The sequence below is a fragment of the Mesoplodon densirostris genome, chromosome 1, assembly GCF_025265405.1.
Source record: "Mesoplodon densirostris isolate mMesDen1 chromosome 1, mMesDen1 primary haplotype, whole genome shotgun sequence".
In the NCBI taxonomy this organism is placed as follows: Eukaryota; Metazoa; Chordata; class Mammalia; order Artiodactyla; family Ziphiidae; genus Mesoplodon; species Mesoplodon densirostris.
This window is the reverse complement of record NC_082661.1, coordinates 18200971-18226206: the sequence shown is the minus strand read 5'-3', so window position 1 is coordinate 18226206 and position 25236 is coordinate 18200971. Positions and strand designations below refer to the sequence as shown.

At 47.4% G+C, this 25236-nt stretch overlaps 1 protein-coding gene across 4 annotated transcripts in view; it reads left to right on the top strand.

The window, feature by feature from the left end:
• The window catches only part of VTI1A (vesicle transport through interaction with t-SNAREs 1A), a 365752-nt gene extending 341746 nt beyond the window's left edge, over positions 1-24006 (top strand). For 2 of the 4 annotated variants that reach the window (XM_060099530.1, XM_060099512.1), the window contains one exon: positions 20590-24006. In XM_060099530.1, coding sequence (XP_059955513.1) covers positions 20590-20683 — 94 coding nt within the window. In that variant the 3' untranslated portion in view covers positions 20684-24006. The remainder of the gene's footprint in view (positions 1-20589) is intronic. The other 2 variants (XM_060099547.1, XM_060099538.1) reach the window with 1 other exon arrangement.
• The last annotated feature ends 1230 nt before the right edge of the window (positions 24007-25236 follow it).

The window sequence follows — 25236 nt, the reverse complement described above, 5'->3', positions numbered from 1 at the left end:
TATGATGTGTTGCATAGAAGGGGAAAGAAATGCTGGGTTTGCTTGTTTAGAATAGGCCCATGTATAAGAAAAAAATTAAAAAGAACCTTTCGATTAATGACCAGAGACCCTTCGTGGCAGAAGGAATCTTAGAAATCCTCCAGTTCTTGCAAACCCCCGCAGCCAGCACTTTGCAGACAAGGAAATGGGGACCCAGAAGGAGACAGTGTCCTGCCTAAGGTCACACAGTCTGAGCCCACCTGGGAAGAGAGCCTGGCTCTCACCTGGGCACCACGCTCTACCCGCCACATCACACCACAACTCACGTCACTTGTTTGTTGGGGATCCCCCCAAGCCTGTGCACTTACAGTGTGTTTTATGAGCATTAGCATTCTAGGCTATTCTACTTTATGAAAATTAAAACATTTTCTTCCCCAAAACTCTTTTTAAAAAATCTAACACGTTAAAAGTGAGTCAAGATAGGGCAACAATACTACTGAAATGGCACTGCCTACCTGTGTCAATTAAACCTCCAGGCTGTGTCATTAAATGTTTGCGTGAACCTTTCAAAAGGATGGGGTGGGAGGAGGGGTTTAGAAAAAAAGTTTTGAAGCGAGTTTGAATGTTGATTACATAGGTTGGTGATCACCCTGAAATATTTTGCCTGCCTGAGAAAGCAAAATTATGTCTCAGTCTTTTCAAAACAGTTATCAGATTAGGCTCTCAGTTGTTAATTAGTGCTGTTTAGCACGCATTTCATCATTCTTACTTATTCAGAAGCCTGGCTGCACCCTTGTTCCTTGCCTGGCTTCTGTCCGCAGAAGCATCTGCTGTGACCGTCGCACGCACGCCCGGCGATGCTGAAGCACGGGGCCAGGGCTGCGGCTGCCTTTTGCTGTGGCTGAGTTAAGGAAGCGAGTGTTATTTGATATAAAGTACTGCAGACAGACCAGAAGTAAGCGGATTATTTCGGGCAGCGTTAGGAGGTAACTGGAGGAAGATTAGCTCTCCGTGAGGCAGATATCATAAGCAAATTAGAAAACCTCCCCAATTAGTACAAGAAACCCAGATTGGTGCTGTTTGTGATCTTCTGCTGAAAGGCAGAGTGTCGATGTTACAGGCTTGAGTCTTGATTTAAGTTGAAATGTTGGCATTTCCTATCAGTGCGTGTTAGCATCTGAGGCTGTGTACTGGCTTAGTAAGTGAAGTAAATCCCTAGTCTCCCTGGCAGCCAAGTCTTCCCCACTCCAACGTTCTGTACATTGGTAAGGTTTTCTTTGGCCCTGGAATAATCTCTAGGGCATATTATAATATTTCGATACCGGGAATATTCAACATGAGTCCAATATCCCACACTTAATCTCTCTTTCGTCTGTCTTACGGCACATGTGTCATGCTGAAGTCATAAAACTGGAGTGTGCAAAATGCCAGATGCTACAAATGCAATTATATACTTAAAAATAGCTTCCTTGGTGGCACTGCTTGAAATCTGAACTGGGCCCTGTTTTCTCAAACAGGGTGACACTTTTCTGCTAAGCTACCGGTTGTGTGCTCTGACAGGAAGCACAGGTCCCCTTCTGAGGCCACCATGCAAATGCAGGTCATTCTAGAACTCAGACCAGGCACTCTCATCCTTGCAACATCATGGCAGTCCCAGGCGTGGTTCTGTTTTATTCTCCAAGTGCACTGTGTAAGTCTCCGGTGTCTTGACCTCTGATGTTTTGCACAAGTTGTATGTGGCAAAAGCCCTCAGCAGACCAAGCCTGACTTGTCTAAAGAAAATGGGGTAGCTATACTCCTCGTTTGAAGATTTGAAATGCATTCCAAATAAACTTTTCACCAGAATTCGAACAACCACAAAGCTCAGAATTTATTTTGCAGTCTTATCCAAGGAAGAAGGTAATGTTTTTGTCTCTGTGTGCAGAGCTGATAAACAGTGCCTATTTTTCTGGCTGTAAACATAGTGCATATTCATTACAAAAAAATTTGGAAAATATGGTGAGTCATAGAAGATTTTTTTTAAATCACCATGATCTAAACACAATCATTACTTTCATTTCAATGTATTTCTTTCCAATTTTTGTTCAAGTTTATCCTTTTGTAAAATTAGGGTCATAATATTCATAGTATTTTTAATCTTTGCTTTTTACCTAATATATCATGGGCAAGAAAATTGGTGGTCTTAATGACAAGTAGAATAGGACAAGACCCTCTCATACCTTCTGAATGATCAAGAACAAATTTATTCAGTGTAGTTTTAGTATTAATTCTATTTCAGTATATATTTTTCTTTGAAAATTATCAGTATCCCAATGGTATTTATGGCAACTTTCAACTCACCAATGTTATATGAAGTACTGTCATATTACTCTATTTCTTTGAGGAGAACTTTGCATTTTCTCTGTTTTTACATGCATGATCTAATTTGAACATCACAAGAACCTTTCAGGTAGGAAAAAAAAAAAGAACAGATGTTGTTATCCCTGATTTGATTCATAAATGCAAAGTGAGCTACAATATAAGATGCACCGTGATGCCAGCCATTATTTTTCCCACCACGCACTGCACATGGTCTTTGAAACTGGACCTCATTTTAATTTATTTATTTTATTTATTTTATTTTTGGCTGCGTTGGGTTTTCATTGCTGAGCGCGGGCTTTCTCTAGTTGCGGTGAGCAGGGGCTACTCTTCATTGTGGTGCACGGGCTTCTCATTGCGGTGACTTCTCTTGTTGCGGAGCACGGGCTTTAGGTGCGCAGGCTTCAGTAGTTATGGCTCACGGGGTCTAGAGCGCAGGCTCAGTAGTTGTGGCGCACGGGCTTAGTTGCTCCGTGGCATGTGGGATCTTCCCGGGGCTCGAACCCGTGTCCCCTGCATTGGCAGGCGGATTCTTAACCACTGCACCATGAGGGAAGCCCCTGGACCTCATTTTAAATACCAACTTTGCCACTGACTAGCTGTGCAATCTTGGGCAAATTAACCTCCGTAAGTCTCAGTTTTCTTCTTTGGAAAATGGTAACATTGATATCTTTGTCACAGATTTGTAATGAGGATTAAATAAAAGAATTTGTGTGAAGTACTTCAGATAGCATAAGGCACCAAAAAAGTTAACTTTTTTCTCACACATTCTCTCTTTCTTATAACATTGTGAATAAAGTATTATGTTTCTTTTTCCAATTTACTCAATTCTTAGTTTAGCATTATTTTAAATAATAATTATGTATGTAATAATATACAGTTTAAGAAAATGTAAAAATACGTAATAGAAAGCAAAAAACACTCACCAACCAAATACAAACGCTGGTACTGCTTAGCTACATTTCCTTCCAGTCTTTTTTTAATATTTTCTGTGCAAAGCCTTGCCATTTGTTTTTAGACATGTCAATTAGTGTCTTAAACCAAGGAATATGGCTGGTAGTTAAGGCATGTGTTTTACAGAACATGGTCTGCATGCCACCACACCCTGTTCTTGCTTCTAGATCTCAAAAGAGGTGTCCCTTTGGAATCCTACTTCCATTGGCAGTAAACCAAAATGGGGAGTCAGATGGGTGGTCATGGCAGGAGTGCGATGAGGATGTCTCCAGAACCTGAGGTATCTGAATGCTTTGATGAGTCCCTCACCCACTGGTCCTGTGGCCTTGGAGTAAATTGTGTACAACCCAGCCCAACCATTCACAAAACCAGCTTCTCTGACAATAGAAAGGGGTTGGACTTCAGAGGCCACAATCTGTCAGGCCCAAATTCGGCCTCGTTGTCACCCAGGGCATGGGCAACTCAGAATTACTACACTCAGGTATCTTCAACCACTGGGAAGAAAAGCCTTTCCTAGACCCTTAAAAGGTGTTCTGTTCAAGCTGAAAGGAAAATTCCTACAGCCAAGCATCTCCTGTCAGCTAAGTTGATAGTTCTCTATCAAGTCAACCATTAGTGAATACATGGGTTCTTCTTCTTTTTTTTTTTTTTTTCTTTTTTTGCTGTCCTGCCTTGGCTATTCCCAAGACTTCTCTGAACCAGTTGGGCAAAATTGATTTTTATTAGTTCCACTGGCCTTGTGGAAAATTATCTCATGAACTGGTTTTTATAGGAAGACTCAAAGCACAGCACAGGGTAAAACATAAGCCTATAGCAGTCAAAACTGTTGTCTGAAATGTCTTCAGACTGGAAGGCTGAATTTATTGCACAAAACAAGTACTAGCAAGGCGGAGGTGTGCAGTCCTGCTCATTATCACTGGAAAGGAGAACCAAAAAGCTGAGTAAAAAATTAAATTTTAATAATGCCACTGATATTTTCTAAATCTTTCCTGACAGAAAGATTCTCATTATTTTTATCTGTCTCCGAGTAGGTTCTTTTAGTGCCATCTCAGAAATGGCCTCAGCTATGATTGTTTTCTAGGCTTTAAAGCATCTGAAAAACCAAATATATACAGAGAGAAATATGCTTTAGATTGTTCAAGGAAGGGCCGTGACCGTGGTAACATTTCAGCTAGCGTATCTGCAGCCAACATTTGCTGGGAACGCCTTCTGCTTCCAAAAGGAGGTCCGTGTTATTAAGACAATTGAAGTAAATCCCCAAACAAAGGGGACCACGATCCACTGCACTTGGCTACGGAGGAACCCAGGGGCTCCAAGTCCCAAGTTTGGGTTCACTCTGGAAACTGCCCCATGCTGGCCACAAAAGGAGATTCAAGAAAAAATGGAATTATCTTATTGTTTCGGTAAACGTGCAAACTCGCCTTCCAAGTATCACATAGTACAGAATTGTTTGGGGGATAGGAGGGAAAATAAAGCCAGAATCATTAAAGTAGCCAACCCACAAAAATGTGAAAATTTTTTTGTTTTCTTAGTTCTTTAGTGCCTGTGTATAAACCTGTCTTGGTCCCAAAAGGATTTACAGCAATTTACCAAAATGTATACAATAGATTTTCTATATAGTAAATGAAGTCTGGGGGGAGGTTAACACACAAACTGTGGAATAGCCCATACGTTTGTGAGAAGTGGGCCACAGATTTATCTCCAGGCATCTGGCAGGCGACTTGAAGAGGAAGACGGTTTCAGTTAGATGTGTCAACATCCATGAGCTGAAAACACAGCTCCTTCCTCCTTCCCCCGACCCCAACACCTTCCCATGGGACCTCATCACAGGGACACACGCCGTGCAGCGTAGTAAACATGTTCAAGAGCATCCTTACAGGAAACACGAGTTCCGCAGGGCTGTCTCCTGCTGTCCCTCCGTCTAAGCAGGTGGCGTGGTGCCGAGCACAGCCAAGCGCGCATGCACGAACCTGAGCAAAGCCAGTGGTGCGGACTCTCGTGGGCTCCGCTCCTCCAGAGGAGACTCCTGAGTCTCGAGGAGAGGGCGACCCCATTCGTTAGGCCCCTTGATCAACCCTGTTTCCCTCGGCTGGACTTCTGACGAGTGTTCGACAGGAGAGTTTGAGGCTCTACCCAACTCCATTAGAAACCTCCAATGGTACCCCCTTAAGCTGGTAATTAGGGTGCCCACGTAGGGGGCTGGGTTTCACCATCTGCTTGTGAAAATGAAGGCCAGGGAGCTAGAGGACAGTACCTCCAAAGAATGACAGAGGAAACAAGGGCTTCTTCTTTCTAAGATTCAGGCTGCTTTTTGGCTCAGTCTCTGTAAAGAGCCCTCCTGACTTGGTTTTTCTATTTGCTGCAGTAAAGGAGCTGAGAAAGAGTTCAAAGGCTGCAGTATTCCTTGGCAGTTTCTCTTCTTTCTTTTTATCAAGTCCACAGGCGTGGATGTCAGCAAACATCCTCAGGGAGGCTTGGGTCACATATATTTACTACCACTTTAGAGAGGGGGAAACTGAGGCACATTTCCTTGTTTTTCACAAGATCACACAACAGCCTGGGCGTGGAGGCCATCCTGCAAACCTCTTTGCCACTCACCCTCCGAAAGACACCACTTGGTTTCCCATCTCAGGCCCACTGACTTATAAGACGTTTCACATAAAATGTACACCCTCCTCCTTGAGAAGCACCAGCCAGGCTCTCCAGCACATTCTGCACGCTGTGGGGGTCAAAGGGGCTGCAGATATGCAGTCCAGCCCTGACCTCTGCCTGTGCTTTTCATCCCCTTGTGAGAGGTCCAAAAGGCACACACAAGCTGGTTTGTGGCTTCTGTTGACCTCTCTCTAGCCCTTGACCCTGCGGTTACGAATCAGTTAGGGGCTAAGTTGGATGCACTCAGTGTAGACCCTGGTTATTGAAGTTCACGCAGAGGTTGAACTTCAGACTTCCACAGGGTCAGGACAGCTGGGCTTTTCCTGCCTCCGAGGGAATCTCCAGCAATGCAGGGCAGGGAGGCTCTCCCTCACCCACCCCCTTCCTTTTAATTCATCCCTTAATAACTAGTCAGAGGTCACAGACTGAAGATCAGAACCATTCTGACCCCCAGACAGATGTTCTTTGTTTGGCTACCCAGTGTTTTGGAAAACTTTTTCTTAGTTGCCAATATTTAAAACTTGAGAGATTTCACAGAAAGAACACAGTTTCTGGCTTCTCTTGGCAAAAAAGAAGATCCAGCCGCACTGAGCTGACTCTGCGTACCAAGGGCGAGTAGGAGCGGCACCCCAGTTTAGAATGAGGGCAAGCAACCCCAGTTCTCCAGTCCCCTCTCCCGACGCCTGCAGCCCTCAGACTGGAGACTCCCCTTCCCCCCCACAGGACTTCCTTCCTTAGTTAGAGAAAAGAATTGCGCACGTTCCCAGGCTGGCAGGTGACGTGGCTTCACCTGCGCAAACCTGGAGATCCTGCTATCTGATCGTCACCCTGCCCCACCCTCCTCCCGCCCAAAGAACTGTGAGTCAGCCCTCGTGCTTATCTCAAATAAGCCTTCTGAGGAGGCCATCTTAACCTGGGGTCACCTGCTCAGAAATGATTAATGCTGCTTGGGGGTATGTAAAATCAGTTTAAAGGGAAAGATTGTGAGGGAGATACAAGTTTGAGCAGACAGGGCACACGCTGCTGGGTGTCTCCTGCAGAGCAGCCCAGGGATTCGAGTCACCAAAAAGCCCCTCCACCTGGACTGGAGCGGTGTGCCCAGAGCCCAGGCCAGGGCCACCTGATGGGAGCTGGAAGCAGGGAGGGCCTGTGAGGAACCACAGTGGAGATGGAGCTGCTGGGAAGGCCGAGGAAGAAAGGGAGGAATGCCCTGACTTCTCTCTCCCTCCCACCCCTACTGTCCCGCCAGCGCCTCCCATTGGCTGAATGCAGTGGACGGCCAGTCATCAGGGGTTGGGGTGGTGGCGGAGGAGCCTCTTTATGAAATAGAGCAAAGCAACGAAGGGACAAGAAAAGGGTCTGAGGACAGGCAGCCCCAGGACTGGCACAGTGGAGATATGAGTTAAGACGCATCCCATTCAGCCACAGAATCAGATCTAGACGAGTGAGAGAAGTTCTGATGTTATGATCTAGAAAACGTGACCACATCCCTCAAGAGTTGACAGAGATGCAGGTGGCTGATAAACCTTTGCCAAAATAGTTTATTCCCCTGACATCAGGAAAGCAAAAAGGTGTAAATCCATGACTATTAGGAGATTAGTATCTCATGTCAGATCTTGCAGGAAATGATGTTAAAGCCCATCACAAAAGCCAAGGCAGCCACCAGTGTGACCTCAGCCAGCCCTGATCCAGAAGAGGCATCTTGGCTGTCAAGGGGTGTCCCCAGGGAAACTAACAGAGCTGGAGAGGGCAGCCTCTGCCTTCCTGGGTAACTGAGGTCGCTGCTGAAGGCAGGGCTTCCAGGAGAGTGGCTGAGCCTTGACCCCACAAAGCAAGCTAATCAGGGGCAGCGCTAGGATGTGCCCCACGGGCATCTGCAGAGGACTCTGCAGGCTTTCCAGGCCAAGGCGCCTGAGCAGGGGGATGCCTACTGGAGGGGGGGAGGGCAGCCAAATAAGGGGGAGTCCCAGGACTCATTGTGGGGAGATCAGTGAGTGACAACAGGAGTTATAAAATAAGAACTATGATAGTTCTTATTGAGCGGTTACTATTGCCAGGCACTGGTCTAAGCACTTCATGTTGAATTAACTCATTTATTTATTAATGTCATTTATTGACCAAGGTGCTGCTATTATTGGCCCCATTTTCCTGAGGAGGAAACCAAAGCATGGGTTCTTTGGAGCTTTCAGATTCCTTGTATTGGTATTTTCATCTTTCTTTTTAAACAGAAGACTGATGGAACGTTGTCCACTTTTTATTTTGCCAAGTAAGAGAGAGTAGTTTCCAAAGAGAGTGTACATTTCCATCCAAGTTCGAGACACTGGGAGAAAACAGTGGCATCTACTATCACCATCACTCTACAAAATAAAGACTATTTTCACGCTAAAAGGGTCAAAAGGACATAATCTTGGAGAAGTAATGAAGTAACTTGTCCAAGTAACTTGCCCGACTGGTGTGTGGCAGATTCAAATCCAGGCAGTTGGCTCCAAAAATGAAGGTGGCTGATCAGCTTCTGCTCATGGCTTCTCTGGAGGATAAAGAGGGTGTGGGCTCTTGGCTAGGGAGGGGCTAGGGGGTGGCTGGTTCAGGAGGGCAGTGAGGTTGCTTTACAATACAGGGCAGGACCCAGCGGAAGTGGGGAACCTCCCTCAGGGCACCCAGCAGGAGATGCACAGGGAGAGAGTGAGAAACACCTAAAACCGGGAATGGGAGGTCATCCAGGCCTGACACCGAGGAAGGTCCGTCTCGCACTGAGAACTTTACGGGGGCCACATGCGGAGTGGGGCTCGCCTTCGCCCTGGGTGGGTCTGAGCCACCAAATCGGGGTCCTACCTAATAAATCAGGATCATTGTGAAGATTAAATGACATCACGCAAAGAGATCTTTAGTCCTTTCCCCAGATCACACAGTGAGTCTAGCTAATGTCCCACCTGATATTCTCTTCTAACACTCTTTTCTACCAGATGCACTAAATTAAATCTTCAGCAGACTTGTAATCTTTGTACAGCGTATCCCTTCATCTGTATGATAGGTGACGTTGACGTCATAAAAAATCGTGTGGTACGAGGTCACTGGGCAATGGACAGTCACTGGTGAGCAACCCCCAGAGGACGATTGCTTTTAGTTCCGTCCCTGAATCTGGTGAGGGATCGGGTGATCATGCATTTACCTGAAAGAGAGGGGCTGAAAGGACACAGCCAGTGTGCCAGGGACTGAAGAAAGCTGATGAGCTATGCTCCTGAATAGAAATGAGTATTAGGGGCTTCCCTGGTGGCGCAGTGGTTGAGAATCTGCCTGCCAATGCAGAGGACACGGGTTCATGCCCCGGTCCGGGAGGAGCCCACATGCCGCGGAGCAAATGGGCCCATGAGCCACAGCTACTAAGCCTGCACGTCTGGAGCCTGTGCTCCGCAACGAGAGGCCGCGATAGTGAGAGGCCCGCGCACCGCGATGAAGAGTGGCCCCCGCTTGCCACAACTGGAGAAAGCCCTCTCACAGAAACGAAGACCCAACACAGCCAAAAATAATAAATAAATAAATAAATAAAAAGCTGATGCAGCCACAGATAAAATAAATTTTAAAAAAAGAAAGAGGGCTTCCCTGGTGGCGCAGTGGTTGAGAGTCCGCCTGCCGATGCAGGGGACATGGGTTCGTGCCCCAGTCCGGGAAGACCCCACGTGCCGCGGAGCGGCTGGGCCTGTGAGCCATGGCCGCTGAGCCTGCGCGTCCGGAGCCTGTGCTCCGCAACGGGAGAGGCCACAACGGTGAGAGGCCCGCGTCCCGCAAAAAAAAAAAAAAAAAGAAAAGAAAGAAAGAAATGCATATTAGTAATTTACTGTGCATTTACAGTCTACAGTAAAGAGTAGACTTTGGTTAATTAGTGTTCTGTGCTGTCAACAAAAATTAACTTGCGTGCCCAATTACTGTGTCCATGCAGAAGAGTGTGAAGATGAAGATGTCAAAGACTCGCCTTCAGACGACCTAGGCGAGTCTGACAGAGAACATGAGACACACCAGTTGCCTAAATAACCACTTTATTACGTGTGTGTCCAGCAGGGGTGGAAGCTAAGACTGGAGAGGTGGGCTAGGGCTTCAGGGAACTCCTTTGTCCAAATGGGAGTGATATTGTCTCCACCTCATGGGATTGTGGTGAGGGTTCAACAAAGTGTAGAAAATGCCAGAATAGCACCTGGCCGGGAGTCCACACCCGGCTCATATGAGCTGTGGGTGGGGTGTAGCTGCAGCTGTCCTCACAGTCACTGTCATTGATGTTGCTGTTGGCATCACCCTGGCAACCACGCTGTCAAGGCCTGAGGAGGAATCTCCAGAGGGTAGAGCTGGGTGGGATTTTCCAGCTCCGGGGTTCACGAACTTTCACATTTCTTGGACTTGGGACTTTTTAAACAGAGAACTGAAGGAGGATTGTCCACTTTTGATTTTGCCAAGTAAGAATAGTTTCCAAGGAAAGAGTACATTTCCAATGTCCAAATAAGGACGTTGGGGAAAAACTTGCCTTTTACTATCACCGTCAGTCCATAAAATCAAGGACATCTGAGCACTAAAACAGTAGAAAGGACACAATCTCAGAGAAAAGGGCAGTCCTTGAAATTGAGTCATCTGTTTCTCAAATAAAGGAGGTTTCTATGTCACTTTTCTTGCCTTGAGCTTTGGCCTGGAGTTGGGGAACCACTGTTGTCCATCCTTCCAGGCCCCTCTTCATTGTATGTAGAAGTGGGACCGGGTTAAGCTCAGTAAGAGGTGGAGACTGATAGGCTCTGAGCTGTGTTCCTGGATTTTGTTGAACATTCCCTGGTAGCAGAAGACATGTTTGGAGTTGCCATGATGTGCAGTCGCCACAGTGGCCCTGGCCGCTCGCGTGAGAATGAGGGTCACTGTGAAACAGGAGCGGGCCTGGGTGTCTGGAGACCTGGCTGTGCCCCACAGGGTTGACCCTGGGCACATCCCTCCACCTCTCAAGCCCTCAGGGTCCTCGACTCTAAAACAAACACTCCAGACCAGAGTATGGAGACCTTTTCCAGCTCTGGCTGTCTGCAAACCTGGGAGGGAATAAGTGTACCTTGCATATCTAGAGCATCCTTATTTGATTTTCTTCAAGTTCTTTCCAAGCCCTTTGATTGAAGCGAGCTGCCTTGATCGTATCTGAAAGCCCGGTCGCCAGCAAAGCTCTCCAGGCCCCTGCCATCACTGAGTCCATAGTCCAGAATAGCAGAGGCTGCACTGCCCAGCCTGAAATTCGAGGTGCCCGTTTGGCAATGTAGAGAGCAGTGTAACTACACACCGCCCCTCAGACCCTGGCGGGCTTATCAATGGGCTCTGACAGGTACTTGTTGGCCGCCCTCCCAGGCTGGGAAGGTGTCCTCAAGCCAGCCAATACGATGCCCTCCCTTTGCCTTTGATGTTTATGGGGCCACCTTGGAGGGAAGGCTCGCCCTGCTGGGGACAGTGTCACCGTGAGGCCCAGATAGATACCAGACTGTGGGATTGAGAAGCCTGGTGGGCTTGGGCTTGGTGGGGGGTTGGGCAGCAGCTTCCTGGACACGTGCCTCCACCTCCCCCGCAGCCACTGGAGCTTTCCCAGGCAGCTCCTCCAGACTCTGACCACCTTCCCCCTGCCTGTCGCCTTTCCTGAAACCGCATCTCCTCTCACAGGGTTACTTGCCGACCTCACGCCTGTAAAGGCTTTACCTTTTGCAAAAGTGCTTTATAATCTCTAGTGAGCTAATCCTCTTCTCCCTGGGGGATTGGTGAACTGGCTGATTTTGCTGGGAAGAAACTGAAGCCCAAGTGTGTCAGAGTGACTTGCTCCAGGTCACGCCAGGCAGATCCAGGATTGTGGACACACAACAAGTTGTCCCCAGGCAGATCCAGGATTGTGGACACACAACAAGTTGTCCCGGGCGCTGGCATGACTCTAATTACAGCCTTTGTTGTCAGGCTTCCGTAATTGATTGCTCACTGTGACACCGTCAGCTCCCTCGGGGCAGGGACTCTGGGTTTTCTGTTCTCTTCAGAGGGACTTGGCCAGACCTGCCATTCCCATCTGCTCATGGTCCAAGGACCCGCACATTCTCCAGCGGAGAAGGGCTTGCCTTCGATAGCTTTTAGCTTTGAAACCAGGAGTGGGCAAACCACAGATAGCACACCGAATCTAGCCCCTTGCTTGTTTTGGTATGGCCCATGGGATAAAAATGGTTTTGACTTTTGAAATGGTTGGAAAAAAATCAAAAGAAGGATATTTTTGGGCTTCCCTGGTGGCGCAGTGGTTGAGAGTCTGCCTGCCGATGCAGGGGACACGGGCTCGTGCCCCGGTCCGGGAAGATCCCACATGCCGTGGAGCGGCTGGGCCTGTGAGCCATGGCCGCTGAACCTGTGCGTCCGGAGCCTGTGCTCTGCAACGGGAGAGGCCACAACAGTGAGAGGCCCGCGTACCGCAAAAAAAAAAAAAAAAAAGAAGGATATTTTTTGATGTGGGGAAATTACATGAAATTCAAATCTCAGTGTTTGTAAAGAAAGTTTTGTTAGAACACAGCCATGGTCACTTGTCCACGAATTGACTAGGGCTGCTTTTGCACTACACGGGCAGGATCCTATAGTTGCAGCAGAGGCTGTATGGCCCACAAAGCCTAAAATACTTACAGTTATGGGTTGTATTGTGTGTTCTCCCCTCCCCCACTCCCCTTCCCCAAATCCATAGGTTGAAGTGCTAACCCCTAGGACCTCAGAATGTGACCTTGTCTGGAAAAAAGGTCTTTGCAGATACAATTAGTTAAGGTGAGACATCCTGGAGCAGGGTGGTCCTCTAATCCAATATGACTGGTGTCCTTACAAAAAGAGGAAATTTGGATGCAGATACACACACAGGAAAAATGCCACGTGAAGATGAAAGCAGAGATCGCGGTGGTGCTTCTCCAAGCCCAGGAGTTTCAAATGTTGCCAGCAGACCACCAGGAGCTGGCGCAGAGACAAGGAGCAGATTCTCCCTCCCAGCGCTCAGGAGGAACCAACACCTGCCAACACCTTGATCTTGGACGTTCAGCCTCCAGTACTACGAGACAATACATTTCTGTTGTTCAAGCCACATAGTCTGTGGTGCTTTGTTACTGCAGCTCTAGCAAACTAATACGTTTATTACCTGGCCCTTTACAGAAAAGGTTAAATCCCTTTAAATTAAGTAGAAATTCGGAAACAGAGTACTTCTTGTCCTCACTCAGGACCTAGCCTCGGTGTCCCAGGGCTCAGATACTGGCTCCTGTCCCCTCATTTCCTTGCTGGAGAGCATGCTCATTTCTCCACCTGTTAAAATTCATCCCTCCTGTGTCCCATTCCCTCAGGACTTGTGGATAACTGACCACTCCTAAATGCAAGTCAGTAAGTATGGACCATGAATGGTGGGGAGAGGCTTAGTTAGTTGGCCCAGAGATAACATCTGGCTTTCTTCTTGTTTTTTTTTTTTTTTTTAATATAAATTTATTTATTTATTGTTTTTGGATGCGTTGGGTCTTCATTGCTGCCTGCGGGCTTCCTCTAGTTGCGGTGAGCAGGGGCTACTCTTTGTTGTGGTGCGCGGCCTTCTCATGGCGGTGGCTTCTCTTTGTTGCAGAGCACGGGCTCTAGGCGCGTGGGCTTCAGTAGTTGTGGCGCATGGGCTTAGTTGCTCCGCAGCACGTGGGTTCTTCTTGGACCAGGGATCAAACCTGTGTCCCCTGCTCTGGCAGGCAGATTCTTAACCACTGCGCCACCAGGGAAGCCCCTCTTCTTGTTTTAAATGTCTTATCACAGAGGCAGGAGTCTCGTGGGATGTGCCCCCTCGGGTCCCTCATTTCACATGGCTTTGGGCCACTGCCTACTCTGTTCATGAATAGAAATCTCATTCTGTGATGAAAGAACCAACAACTCCTGAAGACTGTGAGACCCACAGCTGTATGCAAAGCTTCCAGGGAACCAGGCTGGGACTGTCCTGACCTCACAGGAAGACAAGGGGGTGGAGACATGGAGAAGGGTTGTTGTAAAGGCCGAGACAAGAAGGCCGGGTCCATATCCTGGTCTGGATCTGAGAACTTCATGTATTCATGTCCTAGGGCTGCCATTACAAAGCACCACAAACTGAGGGCTTAAAACAACAGAAATATATTCTGTCACTGTTCTAGAGGTTTGAGGTCTGAGATCAAGGAGTCAGCAGGGCCATGCTCCCTCTGAAGGCTCTAGGGAAGAATCCTTCCTTGCCTCTTACAGCTTCAGGCGACCCCACGCTTTCCTTGTCTGGTGGCAGCCTCTCTCCAGTCTCTGCACGTGACTTCATAGGGCCCTCTTCCCTGTATCTGTGCCATCCCTTCTCATAAGGAACACCAGTCATTGGATCTCGGGCCCACCCTACATCCAGGATGATTTTATCTCAAGATCCTTAACAAATTACATCTGCAAAGACCCTGTTTCCAGATGAGGTCACATTCTGAGGTGGATGTGAATTTGGGGCGGGGTGAGGGGATAGCTGTTCAACTCAGTACAGTCAGTGTGGTTGAAAGTGAGAGAAGCCCCAGCCAAACTTGCTTGAATCAAAAGGGAATCGTTTGGCTTCTATAACTGGGAAGTTCCTCAGGCACACAGCAGGGGTTCAAATAGTGCCTTTAGGAACCCATCTTTTTCTTCACCTCTAGGCTCTCTGCTCCTCTGCGTGCCATCCTTAGGGCGGGTTCCTCTCCTGCGTGGTGATAAGAATACCCCCCACTCCCCTCTACCCCCATCCATGCTGCTCTAGGCCTCCATTGTCCCCACAGTCAATCCCAGTAAAGAGAGGACCTTTTTCTCGATTTTTTAGGAAAAATCCCCGGGTGACTCCATCTGGCCTGAGTGGCATGCCAATTCCTGAACAAGTGGTTGTGCAGGGGCCAGAGAGCTGTAATTAGCCTGTGGGCCTGCCTGTGTCATGTGTCCACCTGTGGAATCAGAGACTGGGGGCCACCCCACCTGAATCCTGGGGTGAAGCTGAGGATCCCTCCTGAAGGCACAGGACATAGAAGACCCTGATGGGCTTTATCAGTGGGCTTTATCAGTGGACACAACAAACACATAGCTCTAGCTCAGAGGCAACCATGTACCCAGCTTTGAAAAGAATGCTTCAAATTAAAGTTAGTGTTAGAGGCTGATTACAATGAACCATTTCCCCTACTCCTGTTTTCATTTCTTTCTGGTGAATATTACCATTGAATTGGACGTAGAACTTGGAGAGCCTTTCCCTTGGTCCTTGTTTTTGGAAAGTTCCCAAAGAGACACGATACAGGCTCCTGTGCACAGCATCTCCCCTGCACCCCGCCCCGCACCCCGCTCTCCTGGTTGCTAAATGTCCTGCCAGCTGGTACTGTTCTGTCAGACCCCAAAGGTGAGGCATCATTTGTGGTCAGGCAGGAAAGCGTGTGCAGGACGGGGCGTCAAACCTGTGGCGTGGCGTGCACTCTCCAACAAATGAATGCAGGCTTGTAAAGGGATTTGGACACTGCTGGCATGCTTCATGGGAGAGTGGCTAAGAGCTAACTCCTAAAGCTGTGCTTGTCTACAAGCAGCTCTTAGAAACCGGGAAGACGACTACATGAACCTTCATTCACACATTGAGCAAGCTTTATTTATTTATTTTTTCTTCTGAGAATGTCTATGCCAAGCTCTATTTTAAGCACTGGGAATACAAAAGACAAAGGAGATTCAAGCTGTAGAGGGGCCACTTTTTATTGGGGAAACCTGCCCAGAAACAGAAAATCATAAAACTGTGTGGCAAATGTCGTGGTAAGAGAGGGGCACACACAGGGAAATACATGAGTGAGCAAGGGGCACAGTCAGGAAATTCTCCCGGAAGAGGTGGGGAAAATATGCTGTTGATCAAGGACTTGGTTTTGAAATTAAAGTGAATCAACCTAAAAATGCTTTTTGGTCTCAAATAACAGAAGACCTAGCTCAAACTGACTTCAGAAATAGCATTCATTTATCTTCTCATATAATGGAAAGTCCAAAAGAAGGCTGTTTGATAGAGAGGTCCACGTCTTCAGGACTGGGGTTCCATTTCTCTGCTTTTTCGTCAACTCTGCTATCCTCCACGGGTCAGCTTCTTTCTTCAGCTGGCTTCCCTCATGGAAACAAAATGGCTGCAGCAGATCCAGGCCTAACACCTGCACACCACATAGTCCAGGTGACCTGACCTTGCATTCCAAGCAAAGCTTCTGACATTCACTCTATTAGACTGGCTTCATTCACATGCCTGCTCCTGTGGTCAGGGGTACATAACACACTGACCTCTTAGCCTAGGTCACAGCTCTACCCCTGGGGCTAGGGGTAGCGCCAGATGTTTGGAAGGGAGAAATGAATGCGGCCAACACATATCTGCTCTTCGTGGGAAGCAGAATGCCCCCCCTGAGCTTGCTGACACATTCATGAACACACACTGGCATTGGTTACAGCTGGAAGAAGCTCTTGAGTCTTCAGTGAGGAGTCTTACGACCAAGTATGGAGAGATGAGGACCCCAGCTTTTGAAAACCAAGAGGCAAAAAACCTATTCTTCAAGGAAAGAAGTCATTTCACCGCCGTTATACCTTGGCTTTTTGGATGCTTTAAACCACTTGGCTTGGCCAGACACCCCATCTTGTTGGAGAAGGGGGTCAGGGGTGCATCACCCAGGATAGCTGATGTTATCCTGCAGTACAAACGACCCCCAAATCTCATTACCTTAATACAAGCCCACTGTGAGTCCCACTGAGCCTCCAGGGCAATAGTCTTCCATGGGGTGACTCAGGGATCCAGGCGGAAGGAGTCTCCACCATCCTGTAGCTGCACTCCCGGAACCTAGAGCCTCCTAGATCAGAACAGCAAGGGAAGAGCCAGCTGGAGAGTCAAACCCTGGAAGTTAAATGCCTCCACCTGGAAGTGACGCCTGGCTCTTCTGCTCACATTCCATGGACTAAAACAGGTCACGTGGCCACATCTAACATCAAGGGACAGGTAGGTCAGTGTGCCCGGAAATAAGGATGTGCAAGCTGGTGAATGTGGAAACGCCCACTACAGTGGAATTCCTGGGTTCCTGCAGCGAGGGCAGAGAGCTGTGCCAGGTGCCTCGTCTGCTTACTTCCCTTTAACCAGTCTTCTGTGATTCCGGCTGCCACACGCAGGAGCTTGTTTCTGGAGGGGGAGGAGACTGGCAATGGGAAGATTAGCGGCTCCCTGGGTTCCACACAGGGATCGGTATTTGCAACAATACTTTGTGAGTTCAGCCTCAAAGTAAATGGTTAATTCATCTTGTATCAACAGCACTGTGATTCATAAAGTAAACTTGGAGAATCCTTGATGTTTCAGGCCCACATTCCTTTTAATTTGGCTCCACATTCTTTTAAAGCCACAGCCTGCTCACTTAATAGAATGCAGCATGCAAATGCACATGTTTTTGCCTGGAGGCAATTTAGCCTCGCTGTTTCAATGGATGTCTTCTTTCAAGTGTATATTCTTTCTTAAATTATTTACTGGGTAAACACACTTTGCATTTTCAAAAGGGAGATTAAGACCGCTTGTGGCAGACTTAGTTGAATATAAAGCGCCCCCCTCAACCTTGTCCAAAGTTAGAAGGAAGTTACTCTGGGCTTCCCCCAAAGTTCCTTCTCTGCTTCACAAGCTGGGAACCCCGCTTCCCGGCTTGTGGACCTGATTCTTTCCGGACTCTGCATTCCTTTCTGCTTTGCCTACAGCAATACCTGCCAGCGGCCCCTGGCTGTGACGGTAGGCCAGGCCTCCTCACAGATGGGGCCCACCAATGCCAGCCTTTGCTTCCCTGTCCAGGCTGGCTTGGTCTTATTCACTCAAAGGCTCCAACAGCTCACTTTTCTGGCCCTTAGAGGTATTGTATCTGCCCAACACCTTTGAGGCCCAAAACTGGGTTGGTGGCCTGGCCAGAGTCAAGCTTACTTCCAATTCTGTCAGCTCCAGCTCTTTTTTTTTTTTTTTTTTTTTCCCCCTCTACACCCTTTGTCCCACATATCTTTGTTTGAAAGCAAATACTCTCTCCTGCTGACCTCTTCCACCGCCAGCACATAGTTCCATGAGGACCTTTCCTTCTCCCCATTTGACCCAGTAGTGCTCTGAGAAGACACCATGATACAGTGTTCCATCTTTGGGGAGTTTACGTCAGCTTTTAACTTCAGCCTTTTCTATGCAGACTCCCTGTGATTTTCCTGCAAATTAAATTTGCACAGGTTTCTTCTCCATTCTCCCTTGAATGGAATGATTACAATTACAGGGGCTGCGTTCTTTCATTATCATCCTTTGGACAGTTCTCCTGGGGGCCTACGTGCCAGTAACCGTGCCGAGTTCTGGGGCTGGAGAAGAGAAGGCTCCAGGCTCTGTGGACGCACCAAGGTCTTTCTGAACGTCTGTGACCCAGTGGTGCCCTTCTTGGGAGCAGGTGTGTGTGCACTGAGTGAGTTAAAGACAAGCTATTAGGAAAAATCATGGGTGAAACCCACTCTTTGCTTTGAGATGAGGGAAGCCCAATTAGGAAGACTGGGGAAGAGCTGAGGATTTCGGGATTCCTGTGTATTCATTTTTCTAACCATGTCTCAGATTAAACAGGTAACACCCACAGTTAATCCTTTATAAACTAGCATCATGGATGCCTTGGGGCCCTCAACCCACAAATAAAATGGTTGTCATCTGGGAGACACACTACCGTGGATGACTTAAGGCAGAATTTTAAAGAGTTTTCATGCTTTTAATCTGTTTCACTGCTGAGCTTCCATTTTGCTGATTTCCTTTGCAAGTCTGATGCGGGTGACTGTGGTACATAGAGATTTGACAGTGACTTGGGCAAACGGGGTGTGTAGGGACTGTTCTGAAGACTTATGCCCCTTCCAGGGAAAAGGGGAAAAAATCAGTTTGGATTTTAAATCAAGCCACCAAGTTACACCGATCAGTGTTCGTAATTAGCCTCACTTTAACAAGCCGCGAAGTCCCGTTTTTATTTATTTATTTGGGGGACCGAGAATCTTCCTGGTTCCTGAGTAAATATGGCCTGTTAAGTCTGAATTAGCTGTCATCGCAGAAGAATTAATGTCAGGGCGCAGCCTTTCTAGTGGGGAAGGGAAGAAATAAACGAGACAGATCTTAGCTGAGCATTACGTGATAAATGAGGACCAAGCGGATCATTCATCTCCTCGGAGGAAAGTGGACACAGGCGCTAAAGCAGTTTTGCGGAAGACGTGTCAGCAAATGTGATCATTTTGTAACCTGTCAGGAGGAGAGGGAGCTAGTCCTTCCAGGGGGCCACGAGGGAATGGGCATGTCTGATGTGCCCGCCTGCATCCATCCATTTAGGTTTGGGGAAGAAAGGGTTGCGCAAGGAAGAATGCAACTGAAACCACAAGGATGTTGTCATTCTTCCGAGAAAGAAACTCACCCAGAAGCTAGAAAAGGCTGCGAAGGCCCTGTAGAGATTTCTTCTTGAAGATGTGAAGTTAGGAGGGTGGGGTCTCTGTTAAACCGGGGGCCTGGCTGGTCCCACCTAGCTCCTCCCATGGGAGTCCCCATCCCACGTTCTGTGTCTAGACAAGGCAGCAGACCTTTTGTTCTCCTTGGTATTTGGAGGACGGGCAGATGGGGTTTGCTGTGGGGTCTTGACAGCTGGATGAACAGCCGGCCGGAGCGCCCAACACGCTGCCTCTATTTCTGCGTGGTCGATTCTGTGGGAGTGAGCGTGGGCAGGGCTGTTTGACCCAGCTTTTTCCCTTAGACAGCCTCAACGAGGCATTCTGATGTTCGACCTCTTTTCTCAGAATGAGGTAACCAAGTATGAAACAACTTCATCAGAAGCCCTCTGCAGGCATCTTGGAGCGTGCATCTGCACTCTGGCTCTCCTTCTGAGTCCCCAGTTCCCCATCTGCATTTGGCAGAGCCAGAGCTGAGGGGATTGGAATCCCTAGAGGTGAGGGCCCACCAGCCAGAGCACACGAGGCACCCGGGTACTTTGTATTATTCCTCATTTCCATCTTTTTTTTTTTTTTTTTTTTTTTTTGCCACGGAGCACATGTAACGTTTCCTCTCGGCGTAACAGAGCGTGAGCCCCAGTGACAGATGATGGTTTCATAGCCTGAGCTGCAAGCTTGACACTTGCTTCTTAATCTTGTCCTTTTCTTCCTAAGTCTCTCTTTTACTTTTCCCCGGGTATTTCTGTACAGGTAAGTACCTTACTGACATATGTTTCCTTGGAGTCTTTCACTTTCACGGGAAACACTGCAAAAAAAATGAGGCTTGTCTCACATGTTAAATTAAAAAGAGAAGCTCGCATGGGGCCCTTGATCACTGAAAGATTACTACATGGTACTCGGAGACCAGAAAGCCATTTGATTCGCTGCAGCTTCTCAGGAAGCATTTCTCCGGGTGCCTCGTGACAATCGCTGTGGCGTCGTTCGTTTGCTGGTGGATTGTTTGTGGAACCACAGAGCTGCGTGGTCACACACACACACGCAGGCACACGCACACCCCACACTGGGCTCCCCACCCCCATCCGCGAAGCCTCCGTTTGATTAGCCGACTTGGTCTTATATGATCTTTGTCCTTGGTTTATCTGTGTGAATTGCTTTTCCCCCTTTGCTCTCTCCTAGAATCATCCAGAACCGCATCCTGATCGTCATTCTGGCCATCGTCCTGGTTATCACCATCCTGACAGCGATCACTTTTTCTGTCAGAAGACACTGATGTATCTGCTCTTCCTTGATAAACAGCGACCATGGCTCGTTCTGAGTAATTAAGACAAAATGGTCACATGAATCATTCTCTCGCGCTGACAGGGCCTGAATGACCCTCCCTCTCTCTCACCGCTGTTCAGCTAAAGTGCAAAGAGTGTAAAAATATTTTCTATTCCTGTTTGCATGTGGGTTGGCCTCCTTTTCTAGGTTTGTCTTCACCCAGATTTGTTTTTCACAGGGAAAGGCGAATGTTTATTTGCCTTTTGGTAATTTCATCTACTGACCAAAATAGCCTTGGTGACATTCTTGCTTGCCCTGTGGACAGGTCAAGGGTCATGGTTTGGGGGAGGGCATGATGAGGCAGTCACGGGGGCTTCTGATGGACTGTGCTGTTTGTCACACACCTCTTGTCACCGATCAGCCCTTCTGTGATGTCTGAGCATGAAAAGTGCAGAGGCAAGCAGCGGCCAGAGCCAGTGACGGGCCCAGCAAACTAGCCCTGTTCCTCCCCAGGCATAATGAATATAGTTCATCTGCCTGAGAGCTTTCGTTGTAAAGGTGGGTATTTAATAGCAGTTGTGCAGGAAATTGACTTAGCACTTTCCCTGTTTTTCTGTGCCTATGTATATGTTTTTTTTACCCACAATATTTTTTGCTGAGACTGCCCAATATCCACTTTTCACAACTTTGATTACTGGCTACAAGAAAGATTTCCTTGCCTTCCAAAAATCCCATACTCCCCAGAATCTGCTGGCAGAGAGAGCCCCGGCATGGTATTTAATGGTGACCTCCTCTCCCCTGACCTGTGTAAGCATCTCTGTATCCTTTCCGTCTTAATATTTGCACCGCCAAAAGCAGCCCTCATACATGTAAAAGGTCTGACAGGGTTCTCTCCACATCCATTCCAGTATGTAAAGACAGCATGAATATTTCAGGAAGAGCAAGAACCTGACTCCTTCAGTGAGAAATTTCAAATGTGATTATCAATACGGTAGAGTCCTATAGGCTGATCCACTGGAAATAAACTTGATGGAAAATGTTCACTAACCTCCTTTAAAAGAATACGGGATTGCAGCGCGTTACAAAAGGATGGCTTGGGTTTTTCACTAACAAATGTGAGCACAGCCTTCCTGAATTCACGATGTATTCAAACCTCTGCCATGCTTTGTGATTTTCTTTGGTGTCTTTCTGTCCGAGGTAACTGGGAATTGCATTTAAAATGAGTTCATTTATGACCAGGCTTCAAGGTGCCCAAGCTGAGGTCATTCTCCCGCTAGTCATAAAACAAAATGTGTTTTTCTTAAGACTTCATAGGCACTTACAGGGTCCTTTCTATCTTTTGAGTATAATTGGAAGCTTTGAATCCTTGGAAAGCAAACCTGTTCCCTTCATAAAAAATGCTAACCACCTGTGCCCACGGGCTGAGATCACCTGGATGCAGCACTTGATTTTTTTTTTTCCCCAACTCAGAAGAGAACCATTATGGTTTAGAGAGGAAATGCAGAATGGCAGAATCCACCCGAGAAATTGTACTTATCGAAACAGGCTAGGGCCTGCATGTGCTCAGGTAAATCATTTAGTATTGTGTAAATAAAGCTGCAGCATTTACTTCGCAGGGATGGTGTGGGATTTTGGCAGAGCGAAGTAGGCCAGCAAAGGAGTGGGAAGGCTGTACTGATTTTCCTATCAGCTTAAGGGATCTATCTGAGCAAGAATCTTTTATTCTGATAACGGAATTCTGTACCTGATAAACACATTGAAGAAACAATGAAAAAGCAGGGAAACAAGTAATCTCCTTCTCGTTTTGAAACTCTGATGGTGGGGAAGTATTCTACCAACCTCTCTGGTGGCTTCCTTCGAAACAGTTGGTCTTAGCTAAAGTGTATAATCCGTCACCCAGCTACACCTCACGCCGCCAGACTCTTCCTAAGGCCACCTGGCAAGCCAGGTTGATCTGCTCATCTAAACTTGCTGGCTCCTAAATATTTCACTAACACCTGGCGTTCATGTTGAAAGAGGAAATGAGGGAGTGCATCGCTCGCCCTTCAGTGGCTTCTTCTTTAGGGTTCTATGTCAGTATCAGCCCTTGCCTGAGATTTTGCCCCAATTCAACCCTGAGAGTGGGAAGAAGATGAACAGATAACCCTTGGCCTAACAGCCCCATCAAATTCACCTCAAGAGCGACCCCCTAGCCCGGGATAGTGACCACTTTGTAGGAAGCTGGTCCAAAGGCCCCTGATTTCCCGCCTGGCCCTCGACTCAGAGGTGCCCCAGGGGAGGAAAATTGTTCGCCCTGCTCCCCTGGGGAAGGAGGAAAGCCCACACATTCGAAGCCATTCATAGAACTGTGAAAGGTTCTAGGAACTTAATGTGAAATTGATGAATATCTCTAAAGTCAGGAGCCTTTGTTAAAAATTATGTTCAACGGAAGGGTGGGGTGTAGAAGAGGAGACGGTGGAGGAAGAGGAAGGAGGAAGCCCTTGCCATATAAAATTCATGCAGACTAAACAGTTTCCCTGGCAGCGTAAATAAAGTGGATGGTGCCCCGCTCCAGAATCAAAAGCAATTTAATTAAAGTCTCTTAAGTTGTAAAGAGTTTTAAATGTTCCACGTTGAAGACGAATGCCGACGAATGCCTGCAAATGCAGCGGGCCTGACGTCAGCTGCCAGGCCTGGGCTGGAAGGCCATTTGCTATTCTGTTTAAGGCAGGCTGGATTGTCTTATTTTGGAACCAGCTTGGTGGGGGGTTTGCTTTGCTACTGCTTCTGAGCCCTGAGCTTCAAAGGCTGAAATTAATGGTGAACAAAATTGTGCAGCTCTGGCCGTCCCATGCGGGGCAAGCCCATTGAGGGTTATCATTAAGTAAAGAAATAAAGAGGGGGAAAAAAGCCTGCCTGTTCCAAAAACCTCATCAGATAATGACCTCAGTGATTGGATTTTCATTACCAAACAGCATCCAGAGATTATCTACTCCACAGAAGAAAGGAGGGGGAAGGAAAAAAAGGAAAGAAAGGAAAGCAACCGTCTTTCTCTTCCTCTCTCCTTTTTTTTTTCTCTTTCTTTTGCACATCTTTTCTGTAAAACTGTCAGATCATTTCAGTATTTCAAATCCGAGGAAAACAGCCTGCCTGCTGCTGTATTTGAAGTTGTAATGGTGTCAAAAAGTCACGACTGACTGACAGCCGTCAGTCCCAGAGGGGCTCATTAAATCATAAAAACTTGACAAGGAAATAATTGCGCATCGCCAGCAACTTGGCGCCTGTTTAGACGTTTTTATTTTCTTTCATTATTAGTCCCCACCATTACGTTCATTAACAAATTGCATTAAACTGTTAAGGGCTAATGATTTGTTTATCGCTTTTTTATTATTATTATTATTTAAACATTAGCTGTGTCGTGCGGTACCCAAGCAGCCTCTTGCCATCATCCGGCTGAATATTTTTCCACTCCGAGCTCTGGGTACTGTTGGAATATGAAATAGATTATTCATTACTCTCCTCTTTGCCACTGATTTGGTTTCATGTAGCGTCTTCCACAGAGAAAGATGAAAACTTGTCAAAAATAGGTTATATCTTATTCGAAGGGGTAACAATAGCAGCAGGTACAGGCACACTTTAATATTTAATTAAGGTGGGTGTTAACCCCTTTAAATGACTTTAGGTGTAAGTTCTATTCAAATGCAGAAGACAAAAATAATTGTTCTTAATTTGCAACCTGTTCGGCAGGCACTCTCGTGGAGATAGCTGGAAATTTAGAGCAGCATTTTTAAATAATGCAATTTCCTATCATAAATATTTATAGCCGTTTGTCTACGTAGTTGAGAATTAACTACCAGCCATGATTTCCTCATCTCTTTGGTTTGAACTGCTAGCCCAGTGGGGCACCCAGTGCTTGGGAGTGGAGATGGCTTTCCTGGGAGAAATGTGTGTCCCGAGCCAAGGACTGCTGGTTGGTTATGGCTGGGGCTGGTTTCCGAGGAACCGCTGTGAGTCCCCTGTCTCTGGTCCACTTGCCTCCCCCTTTAGCTGAGTGTGTGGTTGGAGGACTCCGGTGTGAAGTGAAAGTAAGTAGGGACTTCTCAAAGGAACACTTGTGTGTCCGGCTGGCTGGTGCTGGGAGGGTGTGATGGGGGCACGTCTGGGCCATCTCTGTGTCATCAATGAGCTCATTGCAAACAGTGCTTCTCTAATAGACAACAGGAGCAGCACTTTCCTGGGGTTGACCTTCCACCTTTTTTTCCTTTCTGTGAAGTGTTTGGCTTTTCCATGGGCTATGAGCCTGCGGGAAAAAGTTCCAATATCATCATCATCATCCTAAGTCAGAAGTCAGTGGCATCTTCCATGCTGTAACTGCTGGACGCATCTGGTCACCCTGTTTGATTTGACGAGTTCACATAACCATACAGCCACTCTGAGAGCCCTGGTTCATTGGCAGAGCTGGGGTGTTCTGGTCAATATCAGGGAATGGGGAGTACTTTTCTCCCAGCCTCTTTCTACTTCCACCCCCCGCCATCTCCAGAGAGACCAGACCCCTTGGGCAGCTTCTCTGTAGACGTGAAGGGG